We start from the raw sequence: 24,404 nt of genomic DNA, 5'->3' as shown, positions 1-24,404 counted from the left end.
GATATTTATTTGTTAAGTGAAAGTAGTGACATAATGATGATTTTAGGGTGATGTGAATATAATTATATTGCTCTTATGATAGAAATACACAGTAAGATGACACACTCCTCTTTATTTACCTCTTTAGCTACATTTCATTTTATGATTACTTCACTTTCATCCAGGGAAGAAGATAAATTCTTTTAAAATTATGAATGGTTGATAAACGTGGAAAATTTTTGGTCTTTATAGTGGTGAGAGAAATAAAAATTAAAATAGAATGTGATTTTACCCAGATTAACAAAAGTCTAATTGACTGAGAGAATCTAAAGGAGAGTGGGTATCACTCTTGTCAACATCAGTGAGAATATGACCTTGATGCTACTGTAAAATTTTTAAATGAAAAAAATCACCAGTCAGATAAATGCCATTTATCTGAAAAGATACTATGGAAACAATCTTACAAATGCATAGACATACAGTGGGAGTATGCACAAATACATTCAGTGTATCATGATGATAACAAAGAATAATATCAATATGGTCTTTGTAAGGAAAACAATTACATACTAGATAAGAAAGCAATATGATTATACTTTATGTAACAATTAAACAGAAGCTAGATTCTACATTTCTAGCAAAGGAAATTATATTTATGAAATATTTTTGACTGAAGAAAGTTCCAGAATAGCAACCATAATGTACTTTATCTTTATTAAATCCTACTTCAACAGAATTTTTCCAGGATAATGTTGTAGTTATTAAAAAAATTATTTGATATGCTTGACCGGGAAAGAATCTGAATTTCTTTGAGGACCTGAGTAAATATGTCCTTACTTTCTTCCAGAGATCCTCTTGCTAAATTTATAGATCATGTGAATAAATAATATCAAAGAAACAAGGAGATAGAGATTGATGCATGATGACACTATGCCCTCAATGTATGACCCCCTCCCAATCAACTCTCAAATTTTTTTTTAATCAAAAATATCAAAAGGATTGTTAAGGGTGAATGTACAATGAGAAAGAGAAATCCAAACCCTCAATTCTTCTTGAAGAACAGTCAAGGGAAAAGAGAAAATCAACATCTGCGGTATGGTTAAAAAAGCAAAAAAAATATGTGTGGGGTTGGAACATTGAAGGCATGAAACCCCATCATTAACTGTATTTATTGTAAATCATGGTACCGAAAATAAACTAAAAGTAATCATATGTATGTTATATGCATATATAGGTATACATATACATAGACATATGTACAAATACTTTGCCAAGGGAACAGAAAAGAAATATGGCTGCTTCTAACTTTTGCTAAATTGTCTGCTTTATATTTGAAATCATACATGGAGGTACTTAGGGATTAATCTTGGTTCTGAGCTGCGGAATCACTCCTGGTAGTGCCCAAGTGAGAGTATGTAGGAGCAAGAGAAGAATACAGGTGACAAATAATATTGCTGCCAGAATTGTCAAAAAGTGTTCATAGGTTATATGAGACCAAAACACTACACGATTAAAGGGTGGACAAAGAGTCAATGCATGTATTGACAATGCATGTGACAGACCTGGGTTTGATCTGGTACCATATATTTGACCCCCAAGCCTGACAGAAGTACTCTCTAAGCAAAGACCCAGAATAATCCCCAAATATGACGATATATGAGTCCCTGGAAACACACACACAGAGGAGTAAAAATTTTTTAAAAATCTACAAATAATAGGGAGAAAATACGAATTACCAGTAGGAAAAAAGTGAGGGAGGAAACAATGTAGGCATTTGAAAATATAAAAGAAATCCAAATTTAGTCATAATATAGTACACTCATCATTTTGTACTGCCTATGTAAGGATGTGCCCATACTTTTGTGCCCAGCAATTCCTTTACATAGTCAATTATGACTTCCATCTCCAGCACCACATATGGGGTTTTCTGGGCCCTACCAAGGGTGATTCCTGAGCACAGAGCCAGGAGAAATCCCTGAGCTCTGCTGGGAGTGCCCCCCTCAAAGAAAAATAGTATATTCTTTCAAGGGAAAGAATCCTTAAAATGAATCAGTTTTTATGGGTCAGTCATGATAGGATTTATTAGAATATTTCAAATATGTTTATATCTTTAAGAACTGTAGATGTGCTCATGCTTCACTTAATAAGCCATTACTTATGGTGTATTGTTAAAACTACCCCTATTTTATGTGAAAAATCAGATCAGTGGGTAGTGCGTTTGCCTTGCACACAGCAACCCAGATTCGATTCCTCCTTCCCTCTCTGAGAGCCTGGCAAGCTACTGAGATTATTCCACCCACATGGCAGAGCCTGGCAAGCTACCCGTGGCGTATTCAATATGCCAAAAACAGTAACAAGTCTCACAATGGACATATTACTGGTGCCCGCTTGAGCAAATCGGTGAACAACGGGACGACAGTGCTACAGTCAATTATGAAGGAGGTAGAAATTGTGCAGCATCATTTACTGTAGTTAAAGGAGAAATAACTCACAAATTTAACATAAAAAGGGATAAATCAATCATAACAACATTAAGTAATTTCATAATACAACAGTTAAATTGAAAGAACTATAATCACATCAAAATGGCAAGTTCACAAAGTCTAATGCTGAATAAAATCCTGACCAAGTATGACTATATAGATTAGTTTGCAATTATATAAAGTTAAAAATAGATAACTACATGCTTAGCTTCTTTTTTTATTGAATCATCATGTGATACACAGTTCTAAAGTTGTTCATATGCTTACTTCTTATATATGGCAAAGTTAAGATGAAGGGCAAAGAATGTTTAAAACAAAACCAATAATATTGCAACCAAGGATGCTAAGAAGGAGGGCTAAGATTTAAGAAGATTAAGAACAAAGAATATGGCAACATCAAAAGCATCCATAGTGTTCTGTTTCCCAAGGAGTTTTTAGGTTTAGAGCTATAATTTCGGTACATTTTGTTATTTCCTCTACTATTAACATTTGAATATACATTTAAGTTTGAAGAGCTATTGAAGGAGAATAAGCAACCACAATCAAAATGTATTTCCGTGGCAAGGGAAGGAGCAAGTTAATGTATATTTGATAAGTTTGAATATTTCTCCCAAAAGAACCTGCACTAATTTGGTAATTGAAAAGAAAAGACCCAGCCTTAATGGGTCTTCATACACGAATGACTACAGAGTCGCTCCAGTGAGCTGAGCTGATATGCTGATATCATCCTAGTTCACTGCCTGTGGTTGTTACAAAGCTTGGCCTTAAGAGGAAGCACTAAAAGTCTATTTATAAAAGTAATTAATAAAATGTTCCTTCGTTAAAAGGCTAACAGAAGCTAGGGAAAACCATTTTTGTTCTTCAACTTAAAATTGTTGTTATTTTTATTTTCAAAAGAAAATCCTTACAGTGGAAGCATATTTGCCATTGTGTCTTTCAAAAACAGTTTAACTAGTTTCATTTTAAGAGGCTTCATTCATATAGATAGCAGCTATAAAGAAATTCAGTAAATTCCATTAGTCCGGCGTTTAGAATAACACTGATCATCAAAGGCCAGCCTTGCCATTTTGTGTGCCCTTTCCTAACTTTGGTGACCCCTTTCTTCCTTGTCATCCTTTAATTCTCACATATCAAATTCTTTTTTTTAAAGGGAGTTAAATCTCACCCTATTGGTTAGGACCATATCCTGTAGGATGTCAGGTTATCAGTTATACCTGCTGAAAGCAATTTATTTCTAAAAGGCAATGTTTTATAGATGTTTTAAAATGTATTTATTAAAGAATGCTATATCTGAATGATTAATTTTCATATTAATTTTTAATTGTTAAATCAGGAGATTGAAAAATATATCAAATGTATAAAACAGAACTCTGGGTACTAGAATTGAGCAACAAAAGTTTTTATCAAAGTTTCAATGATGTCTTATAAAATTCAAACTCCTGTTGCAGGCAGTACGGACCAAGCCCAGATGGAAAGCTGAGCCTATTTCTTGGAACATCTGTTTTGAATGCTACAAATTAAATAGTGTCAAGCCAGGATTTAACGAAATGGGGTAAAGGACGATTAGGAGATAGTAATAGCCATGGAAAAAGACACTCTCATGGCTAGAAACCAAACAAATGGCATGAAAAGCACATAAAATGTACCAGATAAGAATTCAGCTCTTCAAATTACGTGAGGGAATAAAGGTCAGGAGGGAGAAGCAGAACAGAATTCTCAATTTTGTTAGGAAAACGATGCCTTTGAGGAGAAAACAACATGAAACAAATGGTATTTCAGTCTTAGGCCCCACTAGAAGTAATCAACTCAGGACACAGTTATAATCCCTTCCCATACATATTAGGGTATGTTTGTTCAATAACAAATGAAGGAGAAAGGTGGAAATATCCAGTTAGACACGAATAAATCCTCATACATATATATGTATATATAGAGAGAGAGAATATCAAACCGTAATAGATAAGCCAAAAACAAACAGTAACAAGTCTCACAATGAAGACATTACTGGTGCCTGCTCGAGCATATCAATGAGTAACGGGATGACAGTGACAGTGACAGTGGTATATATATATACACATATACATATATACATGTATATGTGTATACATATGTGTATATATACACATATACATATATATACATATATATACACACACGTGTGTGTGTGTATGTGGCTCTGAATACTTTGCATTCTAGAATTGAGATGCTATTGAAATAAGTCAACCTGGGTGTCTGAAATCCTTTTCTAATAAACCAAATTAAAATTATTACTTTTTTATTTTAATATGTTCTAAGTAATTTCTGAGAGATAAGTCTATCTCAAATAATTGTACATATTATCATTAAATTCCTACTATAACTTCAGAAAGTAAGTTATAATCTTCCCACTTTATGGAGAAGGAAGCAGGATCTGACAGGTTCAATAAATTTGTATTTTCTCACCTGATAGCTTTTAGCCACTGCAAGATATATAGTCACTTGTACTATTATCTGTTCCCTTCCTCTACTGTTCTACCCTCTATCGTTGTGTCAGCCTAGGACAGTGTCCCACAGAAGATTAGCTTATATAGTTAAGAACATGACCTCATTCAAAATTTATAAGAGTTGAGGGGTCATGGGCAGGACTCAATCTCTCCAGGCAGCATAAATGAACAGCAAATGCTCAAAAAATATATATATATATAGTCTGATAGCAAGTACACTTTAGTGACACAAATTTTAGCTCCTAAAATATTGTTAATAAGATAATATGTATGAACAATTTTGCTCTTCTAAAATATTAAGACCAAGAGCATTCTGCTTGGTCTTGATAAATTTAGTAACTATCACACAGAATGCATATCAAAATGGATTCCATTTGGTTTCATAATGATTATAAAGACAACATTGGAATTTAATGTATGACATTTAAAACTTTATTTAAATAAAGTTTTGGAATAAAACTTTATTCCAAAGAGACTTAAATTTTTCAAGGAATAACCTGAAAACATATGAGGGTAGGCAATGAAACATTAATCTGGGTCTTTGTAGCCAACACTCATGAAGCTTTACCAACAGTCCTTCCTTTCTCTGTGTTCTAATATAAACTTGAATTTGCTTATGGAGCAAGATACATAGTCCCCAAAGAACAATTATAGCTTATTTAAGTCAAAGATTTTCATATAGAAAAACTAGGCATTTTAATAAAATATAGACTCTGTCTCAGTAGGTCTGAACTGAAAGATACTGAACAAGTTCCCAGATGATGCTGGTTTGGGTTCATGGGCAATACCAGAAGAAGCAAGGCTTTAAACTAGTGTTTTTCAAATGCGGCTACACAGTAGAAATCACAGTGGCAGGTTCTGCTTTCATTTGTTAGATCAAGCTTACTATTAGTTGAATTGAATGGAGGGTTTTTTTCTTTTTTTCTTTTTGGATCACACCTGGCAATGCACAGTGATTACTCCTGGCTCTGCACTCAGGAATTACCCCTGGCTGTGCTCAGGGGATCATATGTGATGTTCGGAATCAAACTTGGGTCTGCTATGTGCAAGGCAAACATCCTACCCGCTATGATTCAGCTCCTTTGTTTGTTTTTTTGTTTCTAAAAATCACAGGTATTTGAATGTGCATCTAGGGTCGAAAACAGCTGGTTGAAACCAACACTGAACAGCTAAGTTTTGTTCTTCTCTTATCCGTCCAATATTGAGCAGGAAGACCAATTCTGCTCAATAAGATTAACAAAGGAAAGTCTATCAAAGGAATTCTGGGGTGAGGCTTCCCTTCCTAATCAAACAGGGGTACAAGATAAAAGTTCTCTTTCCTCCTATGTTACATAGTTGCATATAAATAACATGTCTGTAGTTGTAAGTTTCATCTCTGCCAGTGAAACATCATAATCAACTGAGGATAGCAAAGATGGAAGCCAGAAAGATGTTATGTCCTTTATGCTGCTCACGCTGCTCCAGCACACTCAGAAAAATCTACAGTTCCAGGAACCACGGTCAAGTAACACACTGTTCCATGTTTCAAGATTAAAATTACAACTACTTTCTATGCCCACAATTTATGAAGATTAGGAACTGAAACAGGACACTGTAGCAATTTTTTTTTCTCAAGTCTTTTAGGTCAGGGACTTTAGAGAGATGCTAGTAAGTGGAAGGTCTCAGACAATTGAATAATAGAGTTGTTGGAGGTTTCTTCACTCACATGACAATCCTGTGGATTGAAAACACTTAAAAATGGGTTTAGCTAAAATGATTGACATTCATATAGCCTCTCCATGTGACTTGCATTTAGAGAGTATCCTAGAAGAGAATATTCATAAACTAAGTTTTTCAAGAAAGCCAGGCCGAGCAATATAGCATTTTCTGGCATTGTTTGGGAAGTTAAGTAATATCTTTTAACCCACACTACGTTCTATGGTTAGACGTGAGCCACAAAAGTTAAGGAGGTTCAACAAGTGGGCACTTAGACCTCAATTATTGAATTAGTTGTATAGCAGGGTCACAGTGAAGAAAACATATAAAGGGTACTTTGATTGTAGCATTGACTACGTGTACATCTCTATACCCAGGGATATTAAGATAGCTAATAGAATTTTATCTTTGAAAGTCATTATCATTTGGATATTCGATTATAAGCAGCCCAAAATCTTAATTAATACAGTTCCTTAACCAAACTTCATTAAGGAAATCCTGTCAATATTATCTACTTTCCTTACTTAGTCCCATAGGGCATAGGGGTAGGGAAAAGAAATGACCATAGACATGATATAAAATATAATGGTTTGTTAAGACATATAATTTATTGATCTTTGGGGAAAGTGGAAATATTTAGGGACAGTCTGAATCATGAGCTGTGGGCAGATTTTCATTGTGCATTGTTATGCATAAAAATAAGTATGAGGGATATTGTTATTAAGAAATGGTCTTAAACTCTGTCCATGTGTTGCTAACAGAATTTTAAAGTATTACATCTGGGAGAGAAGCTAGAATCCCCATTGTTTTATGGTGTCTGATTGTACGAGCCTTTTCCTTCATTGGTACTCTCCTGGAAAGTGTTTATATCTGAAGGCAGTAGACCAAAGTAAAATTTATGTGCAAGGAATATGCCTTTCTTTCATATAAAGCAATGGCAAGAAGATCATATATCTTCTAAACTTGAACATATTTGAAAGTGAATGGGGACATTATTAAAAGCTACCCTAGAAACTAAGCATAAACCAGAAAAGTATGATGTATTATTACCCTCACTATAAGACTATAAGTGAGTAATCAGACATATCAGCTTACAAAAGATAATTCATGGAAGTAGAAGATCAGCTCATCATTTCACTTAAAATTGTTCATTTTCAGTGATCCTTAGAAAGTTTCTCAGAGTCTAGGAAGTTTATACAAATCTACTATCAAGCTAGTGTCCAGCCATGGCAATTGTTAAAGTACTGAAACACATCAAAATGACAAGTACAATAACAGTAACTGGTGTAATAAAAATGAATCAATATTCTAGGCTCTGGAAACTGTGTCTAATTTCAAATTTCATACACAAGCAATTTGTGATTCTAGGACACCTTTGTGACATGGATATTGAAGTTTAGAGTTAGGGAATATTTTCCAGAGGACTTACTATTTATATACAAAATGTCTGGGTCATCTTGAAACATAAAATTCCTTACAGAGGAGAAAGAAGAATTATAGCCATTAGAAACTCATATGTAAACTTCAAAAGATTTTTTTTCGGCCTTAGGGAAATATAGGATTTGTGTTTAGGGGACAAATGATGAGGCCACTTTAATGAACATAGATTTTATTCATGGACATAGCAAAGACCTTCATGTGGGACACTATCACTGCAAATAGATTTAGGGAAGGTTTCCTTAATTTGGCAACTTAACTCCACGCAGAAAACAGTTGTGCTATGCTTTGTTAGCAAGTTTCTAATGGTTAGATGTTTGCTATTAATTTGTTATCTCACTTGTTCTAACAATTTATATAACATATATAGCTATGCAATGACTAAAAAAGAAAATTAAAAGCCTAAAATGCACTCCTGCAAAACAGTCCACCCTTCCTCTCATCAGAGTTCTTACAAGGAAATTTAGCACCAAGAACTCTTTCTTCTCAGCCTGCCTGCTATGCTCTTGAAGAAGGCAATACCTTACTAGAAGCATCCGTTACCTCTGGTTAGCCTTAACCTCAGAGTATATTACTTATTTATCAACTCCTTTCTTTACCACTTTTTACCTAGTCTCTTCCTATTACTTATTTATCTCTTTTCTTTATCATTTTCACTTTGTCTCAGTTATTAACTGGACTCCACCTGTTAACTGGTCACTGCCCTGTAGCTGGCATAAGCTCTCTCTTCATCAGTCTCAAAAGGGCAGTCAGAAGGTGCTTCCTCACTGAAGAAAAAGAAAATACCATGCAGATCTTTGGTCTTAAAAAAGAAGATAGATAGAATAATCCATATGTCCTTTTTATTTTTTCCCATTTCTGTCTCTCTGAAGACCACCCATGTTATGGTTTCAGGGACAAAAACAATTAAAAGGCACAATTGCAAAGCAGATGCAAGGAGAGTAGAGAGCTAGTACTAAGGGCTGCCCTACTTTTATAATGAGAACAATACCCAGTTACCTAATGTCTATCTACGTGTTAGAAGTTGCTGAAGATTTAATTATTCCCACATGTCGAGTTATGAGACAAACAGGATTAACACCTAACTTGTGACAATACTATCAAAAGAAATATCAAATATCCATTAAACATTTTCAAATTTCTATCATAATTAAATGTGTTACAAATAACAAGCTTAGTTATTAAATTTATATATCTTATCGGCTTCCTTATAAAATAAGAAATACTAAATTTAGTATTTGAATTACTGGTTAAATTATTGCACTATTTCACTATTTTGAATATTGCATTTCTTTCCATTTTCTATCCCAAGTTGAAGAGGCCATTCTAGATGCCTAGCCACAGTTTCTTCATTTACATGGTCATTTTATCTGGAAGTTCAATGAATCAAATATTAGTAGAGTTTGAATTATCTTGTACTCACATTTTCTACCAAAGGATATATTTAAGACATTCTCTTCTACCTCCATTTAGAAGTTGAGAACCATTATATTTCAGAAGGATTAAAACAGTGAAAATGACTATTAATAACTGTTATGGATAATTATTCATTTCAATCTTCAATAATTATGAGGAATCCTTTCATATTATATCCCTTAGTGAAAATTCTCATCAAACCAGAAAATTCTGAATATTTAGCAAATGATTCAAACATTAACTGAAGTCACTGGATAATACGTTTATGGCAGATTAATAAAGAGTTCACCTAGATTGCCATAACCCAATTTCTGGACCTTGTAATTATTACTTATATGACAAAAAGGAACATTACAGATGCCACTAAGATTCTTCCTTTTAAGTGAATAAAATAATTTTATTTAGAGAAATATAAAAGAGACAATGAGAAAAGCTGGGGTGAGACATATGTGTGTTGAAGACAGAACATGTACTTTTTCCCACAGGGAAAATCCAAGATAGGAATCTTTAGATGAAGTTATCTAGAATTATTTGTTTGGGTTCTGAGATGCAATACAAAGTCTTGATATGAAAAAGGCATAAAGAAGTTTGACTATGTACAGAGTTTCTACGAATTAATTCTCTGAAGAAGTAATAGATTGGGAAATTATATGCTTCTTACATTAAAGATGAAAAAAGGGAGTGATTATTAGAATTCTGAAAACTAGAAATGACAAGAAAATCATTCTCTACTTGAAGAAGTTCTGTCCTACTGATACCTTGATTTTCCTAGTGAATCCATTCCAACTTCTACCCTCTAGTACTGTAATAAAAGAAAATATAGGCCATTCCAAGGTCCAACTTCACTGCTTCACAACTAATCTCTCCAGAGATGCCAAACCTATGAAAATTCCAGGTACAGTGTTTTTCAGGCTGAAAACTCTAGAATCTTCTTGAAGTGGGGGTAGGCAGCCAGTCTCCAACCCTCCTTACTTCCAGAAACCACTGATATCACACCTACATCCTACAGCTGCCATCATGTCCAGGGCCCTACTTCAAATAATATAGCACTGTAGCACTGTTGTCCCGTTGTTCATCGATTTGCTCAAGCGGGCACCAGTAAGGTCTCTATTGTGAGACTTGTTACTGTTTTTGGCATATCTAATATGCCACAGGTAGCTTGCCAGGCTCTGCCGTGTGGGCGGGATACTCTCGGTAGCTTGCCAGTTTCTACGAGAGGGATGGAGGAATCGAACCCGGGTTGGCCTCGTGCAAAGCAAACGCTGTACCTGCTGTGATATAAATAAATAAAATAAAATATAAATATATAAAAAAATAAAATATATACATTGTCTCAGGCCCTTGGAAAGCTAAATTTTAAGTCATAATAAACAAATGTAATGATATTTTTTAAAACGGTTTGAAGAAAATACTCACTTGGTCCTATAGAAGAGTAAATGTATTCTAATTTTTTTTTTTAACAAGGCTGAATTTATATGACTAGTCACTTGAAGGGGAGGGGATTCAGTATTAGAGGAATGAGGCAATGGGATGCCATTTTGCAAACATCATAATAGCTAATATTTTTGTAACTCCAGGTAATAAGTGAAAGGGCTGGAAAATTTCAAACTACTAACTTAAGAGAAAAGGACCAGAATCTCCCATGTTAGACAGAGCAATTTATAACTTCACTAAAGGCTACTAAATTATATGACTCAAGAAAATCACTGGCATCTATTCAGACATGAATTCCCTTTTTGTGGTTTTAACCACAAAGCCTTTGTGGATCTAATACTACAAGGAAACTACGGCATTTACTCTCACAGTTTGGAGCCCTAAATATTTCTCTAGTACTTTGGCTTTCACTATGGGCCCAAATAAATATTATGAGATATGTTAATTCGTTTGGAGGTTCTCTTTATAATTCATCTCTCACACTATTCCTATACTAAACCTCTATCTTATTTGTTAGATGACATTATTTTCACTAGGATGTAGAGGTTGGAAACCATTATATACCAGTGATTTTTCTTTTTTTGTTTTTTTTTTTTACACTTGGCTTGTTTCTTTTATTTTTATTTATTTTTTATTTTATTTATTTATTTATTTATTTTTAATTAGTGAATCAGTGTGAGGGTAGTTACAGATTTATACATTATTGTGCTCATGTTTACCCCATACAAAGTTCGAGAACCCATCCCTTCACCAGTGCCCATTCTCCACCACCAGTAAACCCAGCGTCCCTCCCACCCTCCCCAGTCCCGTCTCCCCCCACCCCAAACTGCCACTATGGCAGGGTATTCCCTTTCGTTCTCTCTCTCTGATTAGGTGTTGTGGTTTGCAATAAAGGTGTTGAGTGGCCATTGTGTTCGGTCTCTAGTCTACATTCGGCACGCGTCACTCCTCCCCCACATGACCTCCGACCACATTTTACTTGGTGTTCCTTTCTCTGAGTTGCCCAGAATGAGAGACCAGCCTCCAAGCCATGGAGTCAACCTCCTAGTACTTATTTCTACTATTCTTGGGTATTAGACTCCTAGTCTATTATTTTATATTCCACAGATGAGTGCAATCTTTCTATGTCTGTCTCTCTCTTTCTATACCAGTGATTTTTCAAGACAAGATGTTCCTACTCTTTCTTTCATTCCCCAAACCTAAAAACTGGATATTTTATAGGTACAAATACTATTCTAAGGTTTAAAAAATTCACATTTAAATTCAATGATTAGTTTTTTTCCCTGAAGAAGCCCATGTTCTCCCTTAAACATGTATCTCTCTCTTTCCCTACATGTTTCTCTAAGTAAAGTTCATTTAAAACTATTTGAAAATAAAAAAGAAATTCAATGATTTTTAATATTCCTACTTAGGCAAAAACATTACTTGCCCTCAATTAAATGAAGACTCTGGGGTTCAGTCAAATATCAATAGAAAGCAAAGCAGTGGTTAAGAAAACTGGTTGGAGACAAAACGATCAACATCTGACCCTACTACCAGAGTAGTAGGACCCTCTGGTCCTACTACTGAATGTGTAACTTGAGGCAAGATACTTAATTTTTTTGAGTATCATTTCACTAACATTTAAAATGATGATGATAATAATGGTACTTACCTCCTAGAGCTATTATATATATTTATATAATTATATACATATTTTATATATGTATACATATAAATGTACTTACTACGGAGCTTAGAAATATTAAGTAATTAATGTCAGATTTTAGATGACCTCATGGCCAATAAGAATATTAATTGAAATATTTTGTTAAAATACAATTTGTTACAATGTGGCTTAATAAATTATGACTAAAGGAAAATGCAACAGAGACTTTTAGATACTGGATGGTTAAATTAAATATTTTATGAGAATATATCAGTTCCTTTATCATTACAAATTGCCTTATATTTTCAGCATTAAATTGATAAAATGATATGCAAGAGAAATGTATTATTCCTCTCACTATATAGCTTCAGTTTCACAGAAGTAAACACCCACATATGTGTGCTCAAACAGGTGTCTGTAGTTCTTTTCTAATTGATATTTTTCCCTCGTTACTCTCAAATTAAAACTAAAATAAACTGATATCTTTTGCTTAAAAAAGTCAATTGCATTAAACTGCATTTAAAAGAAATGCAAACTCCTTTCCCTGAATTTCAAAGAGCTACATATTCTAGACCCCTGCACCCCTGCCTTTCTTTCTGAACCTGTCTTTCAGCTATGACTCTTCCCCAAGTCCAGGTACAATGATTTTCTCTCTGCATGGTCAATATAAGGGTCAGTTCAGATTCACATATCATACTGTTTTGTTTCTTTATCATGCTCCTTCTCAGGAAGTCTGCTAACTTTTCTCTCTCTCTCTCTTTTTTTTAATTCAAAGCTTAAAGATTTGGTTATTCAGTGGTTTCAATCACTAGTCCACAGACTGGTGCCAATTTGCAGCCTGACACTCAGTGAAAATGTTATTTTTAATATAACTTTTTATATTTATTATATAAATAAAAGTACAATATATTTAATATATTATATTCCTGAAATGTGCAGCAGTCTTATTATGAATATTAATACATAAATATTTATTATAAATTATGGGTTTTAATTCTGTCTTAGTTATCAAAAATATTTATCCTATTTACACTGGTATATTGAATTATACAAATCAAGTAGGCACCTTATTGTTCTCTATCATTTCAATCTTTTTAAAGTCTCTGCATAGCACTTCATATACTACAAAGTTTTCTGATGTATGTATTTCTTTTTATTTAAAGTTTCCTTTATGTATCTTTATTCCCTAGAACATGAGATTAAGATATGATTCTGTTCACCCCTATGCTGCCTTTACTTCCAATAGTAACTAAGTATTAACTGCTGAATCAAGCTTTAGTGAGACAAACAAGATAGAAATCAGTGAAGGTTATTTGGGTTCTTTTTCCATACATATATATAATCCTAACATAATTCTTGATACTATCATCGTCTTGGTGCATACATTCTTGTACTTGTCCAATTAAATGCCAAATGTTTAATTACTGAGTCAAAAGTATGCAATTTAAATTTTGATAGTTATTTCCAAATCACATTTTAACAAAGCTAGACTAATTTACATTTTGAGTGATTCTTCAAGACTTCTTTTAAGTGACTTGATGACATAATATTTGAGCCAAAGTCTATCCATTTAGAAGCAGAAGAAATTTTATAATCACATAACCTTGAAATAAAAATATGATAGCTAAAGTGTACAAATCAACCATAGGTCTTTTAAATGTCTACAATTAATGATAGTTGGGGTATACAATTCTACAATTAATAACAATTGGGGAACTTACTATCAAAGTTATGAGCAAATTACTTTCAAAGCCACACTACCTGTGTCTTTGTTTAGAGTTTTTACAGTAAATAGTGATCTTCCCAATCAACATTCATCACAATGAAATATTTTCCAAGTACTGAAAATGATATTTGTCATGATATTTTTGCAAATTGAAATTTTCAGTTTGTCAGTATTATATTAAGATGCATGAAAACTTTATTGACAAAAGCAGACATTCTAAAGGGTTTAAATTTCATGAATATACTTTTCCCCAATAAAGATTTATCTTCCTTTTGAGTCACTTATGGCCAACATCCTCAGAGTTCTATGTAGTAGTAACTGGGGATGGGGGATGCCTATTTACAAATTAACTATATGTTTGTTTCAAAATAACTTTATCAACAAAGTTATATTAAAGTAGGACACCTAACAAGTCCTCCATGCCATTTGGAAGACATTGTCTGCCAGTACAAAACCAACCAATGCTAATTAGAAGTAATACAAGATTGAAGTCAGAAAAATAAAATCAGAGATATACCAACATTTAGTCTTAACATACCTTGAAAAATTCTGCCAATCTAGGTTACATAAAAATAACTTTGAATGAAACACAATTCTCCTAAAGATTACTGAAACATACCACTCAAGATGTTTTCCACTGCTCATCTCTTTTAATCGAGTAGTATATTCTTATCTCAGAAGTTTTGTCATTGAAACAAAAACCCCCAAACTGCTAACTTAATACATAAAATGCAATTATAGATTCAAAATATATAAGTGTAAAATATCTGAATTAATAAATACAAAAAGGGGGGCTACTTACAGCAGGATGTCCAGTACAGTAGGTGTAGCTGGCATGCGACTGGTAGTGCAAGCTTGCTCTTGGAAAGGAGTATGTATTCCAGGCTGGTTGGCTGCTGTTCCAATGGGAGCTGAATCCAGGGCTCATGGTCACTCGTGACTTACTGGTCTGATAGGCTCTCACTGTGGAGCTAGACTATCAAAATGAAAGACAAGTAATATAAACTTAGTTCTCCATCAAAACCCAAGATAGTTATAGATAACAGCGTGTATGATTGAGACTGATTTCTTAAGACGAAGCACTGAATATTGCTCTAATTTGGATAAAAGTGTTTTTTACTACAGAAAACTTTACTGCATCACAAAACACTAACATGTTTTTTATTGAAAACAGTATTTCTAGTTGCAACATGCAATGTCAGTCTTCAGAAATGAGATGTTTTAATACCAAAACAATGGTGATTTTTCCATTACATAAATGTTCTTTCATTATAGCCTTTACCTTATAAATTAAAGATTAATTTTATCTAGATGCAGCACTTTTTTTGCCTTATATGTGTTGAATTGAGGCACAGATAGATTAGGAATCACCTAGCTCAAAGTGGCCTCCAAATTTCATAAATATATAGCTTTCCTGAAGGCAATATCACCAAAACCTGGACATATTTCAGCATATCATCATTGTACAGCCTAAATATAGCAAAATGATGAAGGATTTAAATCATCATTTACCCCCAACTGGCCCTTCCAATGTAATTAAAAACAGAACTTGGAAAATATCATCTTACTAAATGTTAAATATATCTGCTTGCTCACAATTGTATATAGGGTTGAAGGAAATAAAAACAAGACTCTCTTATATCTTCTGTTGCTCCTTGTCCTCAAAAGGCCATTTCAAATAAGGAATATAATAGTTTCTTTTCAGAAAACTTTCTATTATCAAACTGCAATAGTTACTCCCGAGTAGCATAGTAACTTTCACAATAAATTCTATTTATAAATCTATGGGCACGTGCCAACTCAATCACTGAGAAAATGTGCTAATCTTGTGGCCATTATATTCAGAAAATCCAATGATGAAAAATTTCATCCAAGACATTGTTTTCTATTGAATTAGATTCTTCAGTCACTTAAAGAAACAACTCTTCCAAAGACAGTTATGGGCATCTCAAAAGTAGTAAAATTTTAAAAAATCTGGGTCTGAGCAATTAAAATTCACTAGACAGAGCTGTATCTTCCTCTATAACTTTAATATTTTTGGAAAACGAATTAAAACTTGTGATTTATTGATGGTTAAGAACTTTAAAACTTCAAAGCCCAAACTGGAGAATACAGCCTTCTTATGATGTACAAATTTATGTGGTTCTCTGTTTTTCCATAATCTCATTATCATCACCACCTTAGCCATGTAATTCAAGTGCGTAGTAGTTCAATAAGATATCCAGATGCAGCAGGTATTAGAGAAAACTATCCTAGAAATGTAACAGTATGCACTCATGTACCTCTTCATACCACTATGAGAATGTCCATTTCCCTCCATAGTTATCTAAGGACACTCTTCTCTGCTATCTTGGCCTCAATCTGCAAACCATGCTAAAGTTTACAATATGCTTCTTATATTCCACATATGAGAGAAATGATTCTCTAGCTATTCATATCCTTCAGGCTGACTTTACTCTGGGATACCCTCCAGTTCAATCAACATGATGGTAAATTGCAAAATTTATTTTCCTATAGCTAAATTGAGTTCAGCTATAGGAAATTCCTGAAAATGGGATATTTTTGTGGTTATAAGTTATAGATGCTATATTATTTCTAAAAATCAGTTATTCATACCACATACAGTGACTTCAAGGATTTAATGAACCCTCACGGAACTACCTTTGGATCTAAAGTATCTTGATTTATGCTGTGCATATCTGCATTTATTTTCATTAAAAATCAATCACTCTCCATAGCTCCCAGTTGAATCCATACCACAACTTTTGAAAGACTAAACATGGCTAAGTCTTTTGTCTGTTTTCAAATTTATATTAGCTCAGAGAATTAAAATTCTTGGAAAAGGAGGCAGGGTATGCTTAAGCAATTTTGTAAATGCCCTCACCTCTTGGTTTGATTCTATTCCCAAACAGTTCCAGTTTCTCCTCAGTGATTTATCCCTGGTGGTCTTCCCCCTACAAACTTCATCCTCTTCCTCATTTACAAAGTTCAAGAGGAAGTTACATCGCATATTTAGTCCCGTTTCTGATGCTCCTGGTTTATGTTCACCATTGCCTTCCTTCCCTCCACAACTCTCACAGTGTAATCCGAACACTTTCACATGTAATTATGCTATTTTTTATTGTTTCCAATATATTTCAATTGAAGCTCTTCTACCTGACTGACAGATTAATGAGGTCAAGATCAGGTGTTGCCTTTTCCATAGCTCAAGGACTCTTTATTCTCCTTGACATTTGAAAGCTCTGTTTATCCTCTCATCATTTCTATCAATCTCCCTTTAATGTCAAGACCCTTCTGATTGTAACTTCTTGTCTCACGAACTTGAAACTCTTTTTCCTTTCTCTTAGTTCTGGTTAATTATGTCTTTTCCCAGGTCTTAATAACCAGCTTTGTATCCTTTACACTTTTAATTTCCTCCTTTGCGAATTTGATCATTGTCAAAGTCTTAAACATTATTTTTAAGAAAATAAATCTCAGATACAACTCAAGGGTACAAATGCTCTCCTAAATTCTAATCCAAAAGTCTTTAAATATCTGTAGGATATGGATGTATAAAGAACAATTACCACAAATAAAACTGATTTTAATTGCTGAGTATAGAATGAATTTATTTCACTCTAAAATTTCAATCCCTTGATCATTTCCCTAGTTTTATTAATAGTATAAGATATTTTGAAGACAATAGTTTTGAAACAATTGAACAACATAAACTCATTTATCTGCCCTCCAACTTCCATTATTAGTGTCAACAATTCCACTACATTTTTCAATAGTTCTTGAAATGATATTGTTAACCCATTTTTAATGTTTATTCACTTAATATCACTAAACCTCTATCAAGAACCTCACTTAATATCAGTAAACCTCTATCAAGAACCTCTATCTTACACCTTGTTTGAAATCGAATTTGTTTTTCCTAGATGCCTATTTTTATTGTGTTATTCACTCATAAGTTCATATTTGATTATTATCTATACTCTAGGGACAAAATCCAAACTTCTGAATCTTCTATTTTAGATTTTTTTCGTAAACAATATTGATAGGTTTACTTTTAGGTACACTTGTTATTACCTATAGTGCTAGACAGATTGTTACTCCAAATAAGATTTTTATGTTGACATTATTGTCACAACTGTTTATTTCCTACTATGTCCTCTTTTCCTTCAGGTCATACTTCAATGGTTCTGCCAGACTTTATTTTACTGAAGCACTGTTCAAACCCTAACTACAGTCCAAAGAGATGTTATTCCCTAGTAGGAACTGGCATCACTGATTTTCTGTCATGGTAACGGAGTCTTTCATTGATAGGGCTACCCAGGAACTCCATCCTGTAAGATAATCAACATAATATAACATTTTTTAGCTTTCTTTCACAGAATGATTCTTGTATTCCAACACACATCTTTAGTGATAGGTTCTCAGTTCTCTTTTATCAGAAGGCAATATTACAAGAATCTTTCATTTTGGAAGTAATTTGAGAGAAATTCAGTAGGAAAATAAGAGGTGTAACAGAGGATGGAAGAGCCCCCAAATCTGCAAACTAAGTCAGACTGGGGAGAAACAGGTTAAATTCCTACTAAAGATCTCTGGGAGGTAGACCACAACATGATTCACAATAAATCTACCCAACATACAAAGAAACTGGGGATTTTTAACCTTTGATTCAAGTAAGGTTAAGTAAGTCATTGGATGGGAAATACCGCTAGGAACATTAATACCCTAGGATTTATGACTTGCTGAACAACACAGACCCAAAAGAAAGTTACAATGTTAAGAGTCCAAGGAAATTGTTGCCATTCCCTGAGAAATCAAGCACAAAGAAGGGACAGTCTCAATGCTGAAAACATCTGCTACTAAGTAAATGACTCCCTGAACTGCTTTGTTTCTACCATGGACACTGGAATTTTCCAGTTGAAATAACCCTGAGCAGAATCCCAAAAATATTGGTCAATTTTTTTTGAGTCTACCATTTTAGTCTATCATTTAAGACTTAAAATTTCAATGCACTGAAAATTTAAGTTTTCTCTTCTATGCGGAAGTTTTCTGTTGCTGTGTGCCATACTCAGCTGTGCCCAGAACTTCCACCTGGCTCTATACTCAGGGGTCACTCCTCAAGGGGTTCAAGGAACCATATAGTGATACCAGGATCAAACCAAGGTCAGCCATGTGCAACACAATTACCTTAATCCCTGCGCTGTCTCTCCTGCCCCAACTGTTCTTATATCATCTTTCATAATTTAAAGTGGTACAAAGTGAAGTGGTAATTATAGTTAATTTAGATGGGAAGTTTCACATTTTGAGTCTCTAAAATAACCTACCAAATCATATAACAATAACATCTAGTAAAAACAGAATTTCTCTGATAAAGACACAACTGGTATGAAAAAGTTTCAAGTAAGGAGCGTGGCATAATCATTTTGTTGGTCAGAGTACTGCTCCCTCTGTCCATGAAGCACTGCAAAATAAGAGCTGAATGCTATTTCTGTTTTGCTGTTGTGGAAATGAACAGTTTCAGTCTCTTTACATTAGCATAGACTGGTACTAAAATGTGACTTTCTCTTATGAATTTCTAGAAGAGAAAAGCATATATATCAGTTGAAAATGAAGGTGAGTCCTGAAAGAGTTTAAGGGCACTTATATGAAAGAGGATGACGGTAATTTTTGGGTCTGCGAAGGAATGTTTGATTTCTTATTTTGAGTGGGTATTACATGAATGCACACATTTGCCAAAATGCATAAATTAAACACTTGATATCTTTATGTTTTATATTATCTTCATTATATCTCAAAGGAAAACATACTACTATTGCAAAACAGTGATTCTAAATATCCATGGCATTAGAATAGAGAGAGCTCAGAAAAACTAAAGCCAGATTCTCCCCAAATCCTAATTTTCTAGACCCCACAATTGGCTAATCTGAATTCTTCTATCTTTTTTTTTCTCCTTGGCGCGCCCTCTGAGAGCAACGCCAGGGAGCATCTAACAGCCAAAAGGCAAGCTGCCAGAGAGAAGAGCAAAGAGTCTGGATAAAGAGCCTCTGAATAGCCAAGAGCTGGCAGCATCATCTGGTGTCTGCCAACAGATCAGGGGTCAAGACTGTTGGAGCAAGAAAAAATGGAGCACAGCACAAAAGAAGAGCCCTCTTACATGCTTCCAGAAATTACAAAGCTCCAGGGAACACTTCCTGTTCTATCTACTCAGTCAGCACTAGAGAACAAAAGGAAGATAAAGGGAGGGGCAGAAGGAAGCTGTCCTTACAATGCATCAATGCATCGAGGAAGAAGGGAATCACCCACACTTAGATTTCTGGACACAACTGAATGAATGTCAAGAATATATTAAGACATTGCGTTCACATGTAGTTTACTATGTATCAGACATTGATCTGTGGTAATATGCATTACATATAACAATTTAATAAGGTAGTTACAATTATTGTCTGAAATATATAGCCAAGTTAACAAAAAGAAATAAATGGGGACCCTTAAAACTATAAGCTATCTTAAAACTATAAGATTTAATTTCATCAGAGGACTCCACAATTTCTGTGCTTAACCTTTCTCCTATTAAATTGTTTTACGTGGAATATCTCTAAAACAGATTCTAAAACAAGGACTAATTGGGGTCTGTTGTTTGTTGTTGTTGTTTATTTGGCTTTGGGAGGGCATGTTCTAGAGGAGAAAATAATTACAAAATTAGGAACAAATAAATTGTGAGACTATGTTAGAAATGAAGAAAGGGAGATAATTAAGTTTGTGTTGTGGAGATTCCTGCTAAAAGCATTGAATTGTGCTAGGATCTCAAACTAAAAATGCCACTGTAGACAAGATTGGAGTACCTGTAGACTGGCTTTTGTCTCCTACTAGATAAAATGAATGATCATCTTGCCCTTACATCTGAGTTTGGGCATGAGAGAATAAACTTTCTTGGTATCGAATACAGAGGGTCCTGGGACAGAAACTGGAAAGACACACAGGTAAACTCAGCTATTCAACATGGTAAAGAAGGAAGATTTCTGAAAATCACAAATAAAATCAGAAATCAGAATGGTTCTGGGTGAAGTGATGTCATCAATACATAAGCTGCTCAAAGAACTCTCAAGGAATACTAAATACAGTGAGAGCAATCATCATATCAATGTGTATTGCTGTTATCTATCTTTCACGCAATGTTCTGAACGCTCAAAACAATCTGATAACACATGAGTTGTTATCCACATTTTAGTGATGAAAAATATGAACTACATGCCAAAAACAGTAACAATAAGTCTCACAATGAGAGACATTACTGGTGCCTGCTCGAACAAATCGATGAGCAATAGGATGACAGTGACAGTGACAGTTCTTAGCCGTGTGGCAAAGAACTCACAGATGGTAAAAATCCAGCAGAAAAACAAAGATTAAAAAATATGGAATTCGTTTGATCACATGACTAATAAGTTATCATTTCCGAAGAATAACGCTTAGAAGTGAATTAAAATCTCCATTCTGATATGTCAAAAGAGAAGTTTTTACAGACATAAGGTATCACTATCACTGTCACTGTCATCCCACTGCTCATCGATTTGCTGGAGCGGACACCAGTAACGTCTCTATTATGAAACTTGTTACTGTTTTTGGCATATCGAATACACCATGAGTAGCTTGCCAGGCTCCGCTGTTCGAGCAATATACTCCTGGTAGATTGCCGGGCTCTCCAAGAGGGGCAGAGGAATCAAACCTTGGTTGGCCACATGCAAGGCAAACGCCCTACTTACTGTGCTATTGCTCAAGCCCAGACATAAGGTAATATAAATAAATAAATAGGAAGGTTAATGTTTCAAAGGAGTATACAGCTGTGTGATGCAGGCATGAGAATCACTCACTCTTATAGAATAACCACTTTCCATGTTGGTATAGTATCATCATGTTTAATAATGATTATATTTCACTGATAATGCACTAACATTAACTCAAGTTCAATTACCAGTGATGATACAATAGCTAAATAAAATAGCCCACATTTATCTCTTTTCAAAGTTGTTCAGTCACTTTCCATCAATGCCCTACTCAGCAGGAGGAAATTGCAAAATCATTTTAAGAGTCCAATGAATAAATTTACACTGGAATTACTTTAAGTTTATTCCCATCCTAAAAAATATTGTCAAAGTTAGTTCTAAGACTTTTCCCCCTTTATAATAAATAATACAAAACTCCATTCCTCTGTCTTTACTCATTTTAGTGGATTGCTCTCACCTAAAAATGTTACTTTGGGGATATTGTTTTTTCCCATTTTCCAAGTCTCTTCACTTTCCTCTGTAATATGTGTTTGTTTTTTATTTTGCTTCTCTCTTTAGCTTTTAAAACATCTGTGTTTCCGATTGACTGAAGAGATTCGTGAAAACTGTACTTTTGTCCCTTTCTGTCTGTACTTTTTCTGGTTTGTTTTGTTATTTTGTGCAGCTGGAAATGAAGCTCAGGGTCTCACTATGAAGTTCAAGTTCTCTAGCACAGAGCCCGAAATTCTTTCCATTCTAAAGAAGAATCATATGAATACGTACAAAAAGTATAAGACAAACATTACACATAAATTATGACATTCTGGGTGAAGTAGTTAGGATGAAACACCACAAAGTATACCTGGAAACAAATAAAGTTCACTGAGTTCACTTAAATATTTGCTTAGAACGTAATATGTGTCTAGCTTCTACTGCTAAATGCAGCACTGTAAAAGGTATCTATGCCTATTTTTTGGTTATTTTGCCCATCTTTAATTTTCTCCTTAGCATCCCATTCCTAATATTGTGACAGAGAATTAGTGAGATACACACACACACACACACACATTTGTCTGTGTATACATACACACATATATACATGAGTATTCCACAATGAAGATTTTGGTAAGCAAAATGTCAACATGAAGTTCACTGAAAGGCTAAATGACTTCCTGTGTGTGTTTATTTCCCGTACTGCCCCTTGAGGAAGTCTGAAAAGAACAGTTTCTACCCAGCAGCTCTCAGAGTTTCAATAGGTTTTTCAAAGTTCCCTCCCCACTCTGAGCCCCAAGCAAAGAATTCCAGCTGTGTGGTTTCTAAAGATTTTACTTACAAGCAGCTGAAAACAGAGCCTGAATGGACAGTAAAACCCACCCCAACCTTTTTTTGCACCCCTGTGGGACAAGTGGTTACTTTGTTCATTTACAAAGGGGTGGAGGGAGAGAGCAAGCAAGCCACCCTCTGGTATAAGAAGCTCCTTTCAAATAAATCCCTTTAAATGTATCTGAATCAAAGACACTCAAATGGAAGGAGGCTGCACAAGGAAAATGGAATGAAACTTTTCAGTTCTTCTCACACCCTATTGCCCCAGAGGAACAGAAAAATATCTTCTCTGCTCTGACATGGTCTCATGAAACATTCCTCAAAGATGATTCTTTTGGTTGGCCTCTGCAGATTTGCTTGCTTCTGGGAGGAAAGTGAGGCTTTTTTTGTTATTGTTATCATTGCTTCCCTGACGTGGGGACAGTCCTTGTTTTTACAACATTTCTTTTTTTTCTGGACTTGCAGAATAGCCAAGTGAACTTCACTGATCAGAGATCCCGTTTAAAAAGTAATCACAAAACATGGTGCTTTCTGGCACTTTCTTCTATTGTGATTGTCAAGTTGCAAAACTTCAAAGGGTGAAATGTGATGGAATGTTCTCTATGCTCTGCAGACGTTTTAGGCTCCGTGGTATTTTTCCCACTGCAATAGAAGGCTGTTCCTAGTCCAGCAAGGTTTTACCATGTAATTACCTACCCAGCACCCGATTGGATCACCTTATCACCGAGCCCTCCTAGCCTCCACTGTCAGTGACATCACCTCTTGCTTAGCAAACCTCTAAAAGAAATAGTGAGAAACAGTTTTGTCCACAGCTAAGGACTGATTACTACAATGACTTAGACTTTGGAGATTGGGAAGCACGTTTTCAGAGGGGTTCTGATAGGAATATGAATGGAGAGTCCATTTCATATCCTCCCCACTATTTTCATACAATGTTCTGGAAAATTACCCATCAGGTAGGTCAAAACTAGGCTCTGCTATCTCTCAGATTTTACAAACCCGGAAAAGTTTCCCTGCCTTGAG

The 24,404-nt window shown here is 34.6% G+C and overlaps 1 protein-coding gene across 1 annotated transcript in view; it reads right to left on the bottom strand.

Moving 5' to 3' along the window:
* Positions 1-14,228: 14,228 nt before the first annotated feature.
* Positions 14,229-24,404, bottom strand: part of LOC129404219 (uncharacterized) — a 654,811-nt gene continuing 644,635 nt past the window's right edge. Inside the window, exons 4-5 of the mRNA XM_055135094.1 lie at positions 15,104-15,277; positions 14,229-14,267 (exon numbers count right to left, since the gene is read on the bottom strand). Of these exons, the coding sequence (XP_054991069.1) occupies positions 14,229-14,267; positions 15,104-15,277 (213 nt within the window). The remainder of the gene's footprint in view (positions 14,268-15,103; positions 15,278-24,404) is intronic.

This window comes from Sorex araneus, chromosome 4 (genome assembly GCF_027595985.1).
Source record: "Sorex araneus isolate mSorAra2 chromosome 4, mSorAra2.pri, whole genome shotgun sequence".
Taxonomy (NCBI): domain Eukaryota; kingdom Metazoa; phylum Chordata; class Mammalia; order Eulipotyphla; family Soricidae; genus Sorex; species Sorex araneus.
The sequence above is the reverse complement of the archived record's forward strand: the minus strand, read 5'-3'. Positions and strand labels throughout refer to the sequence as shown.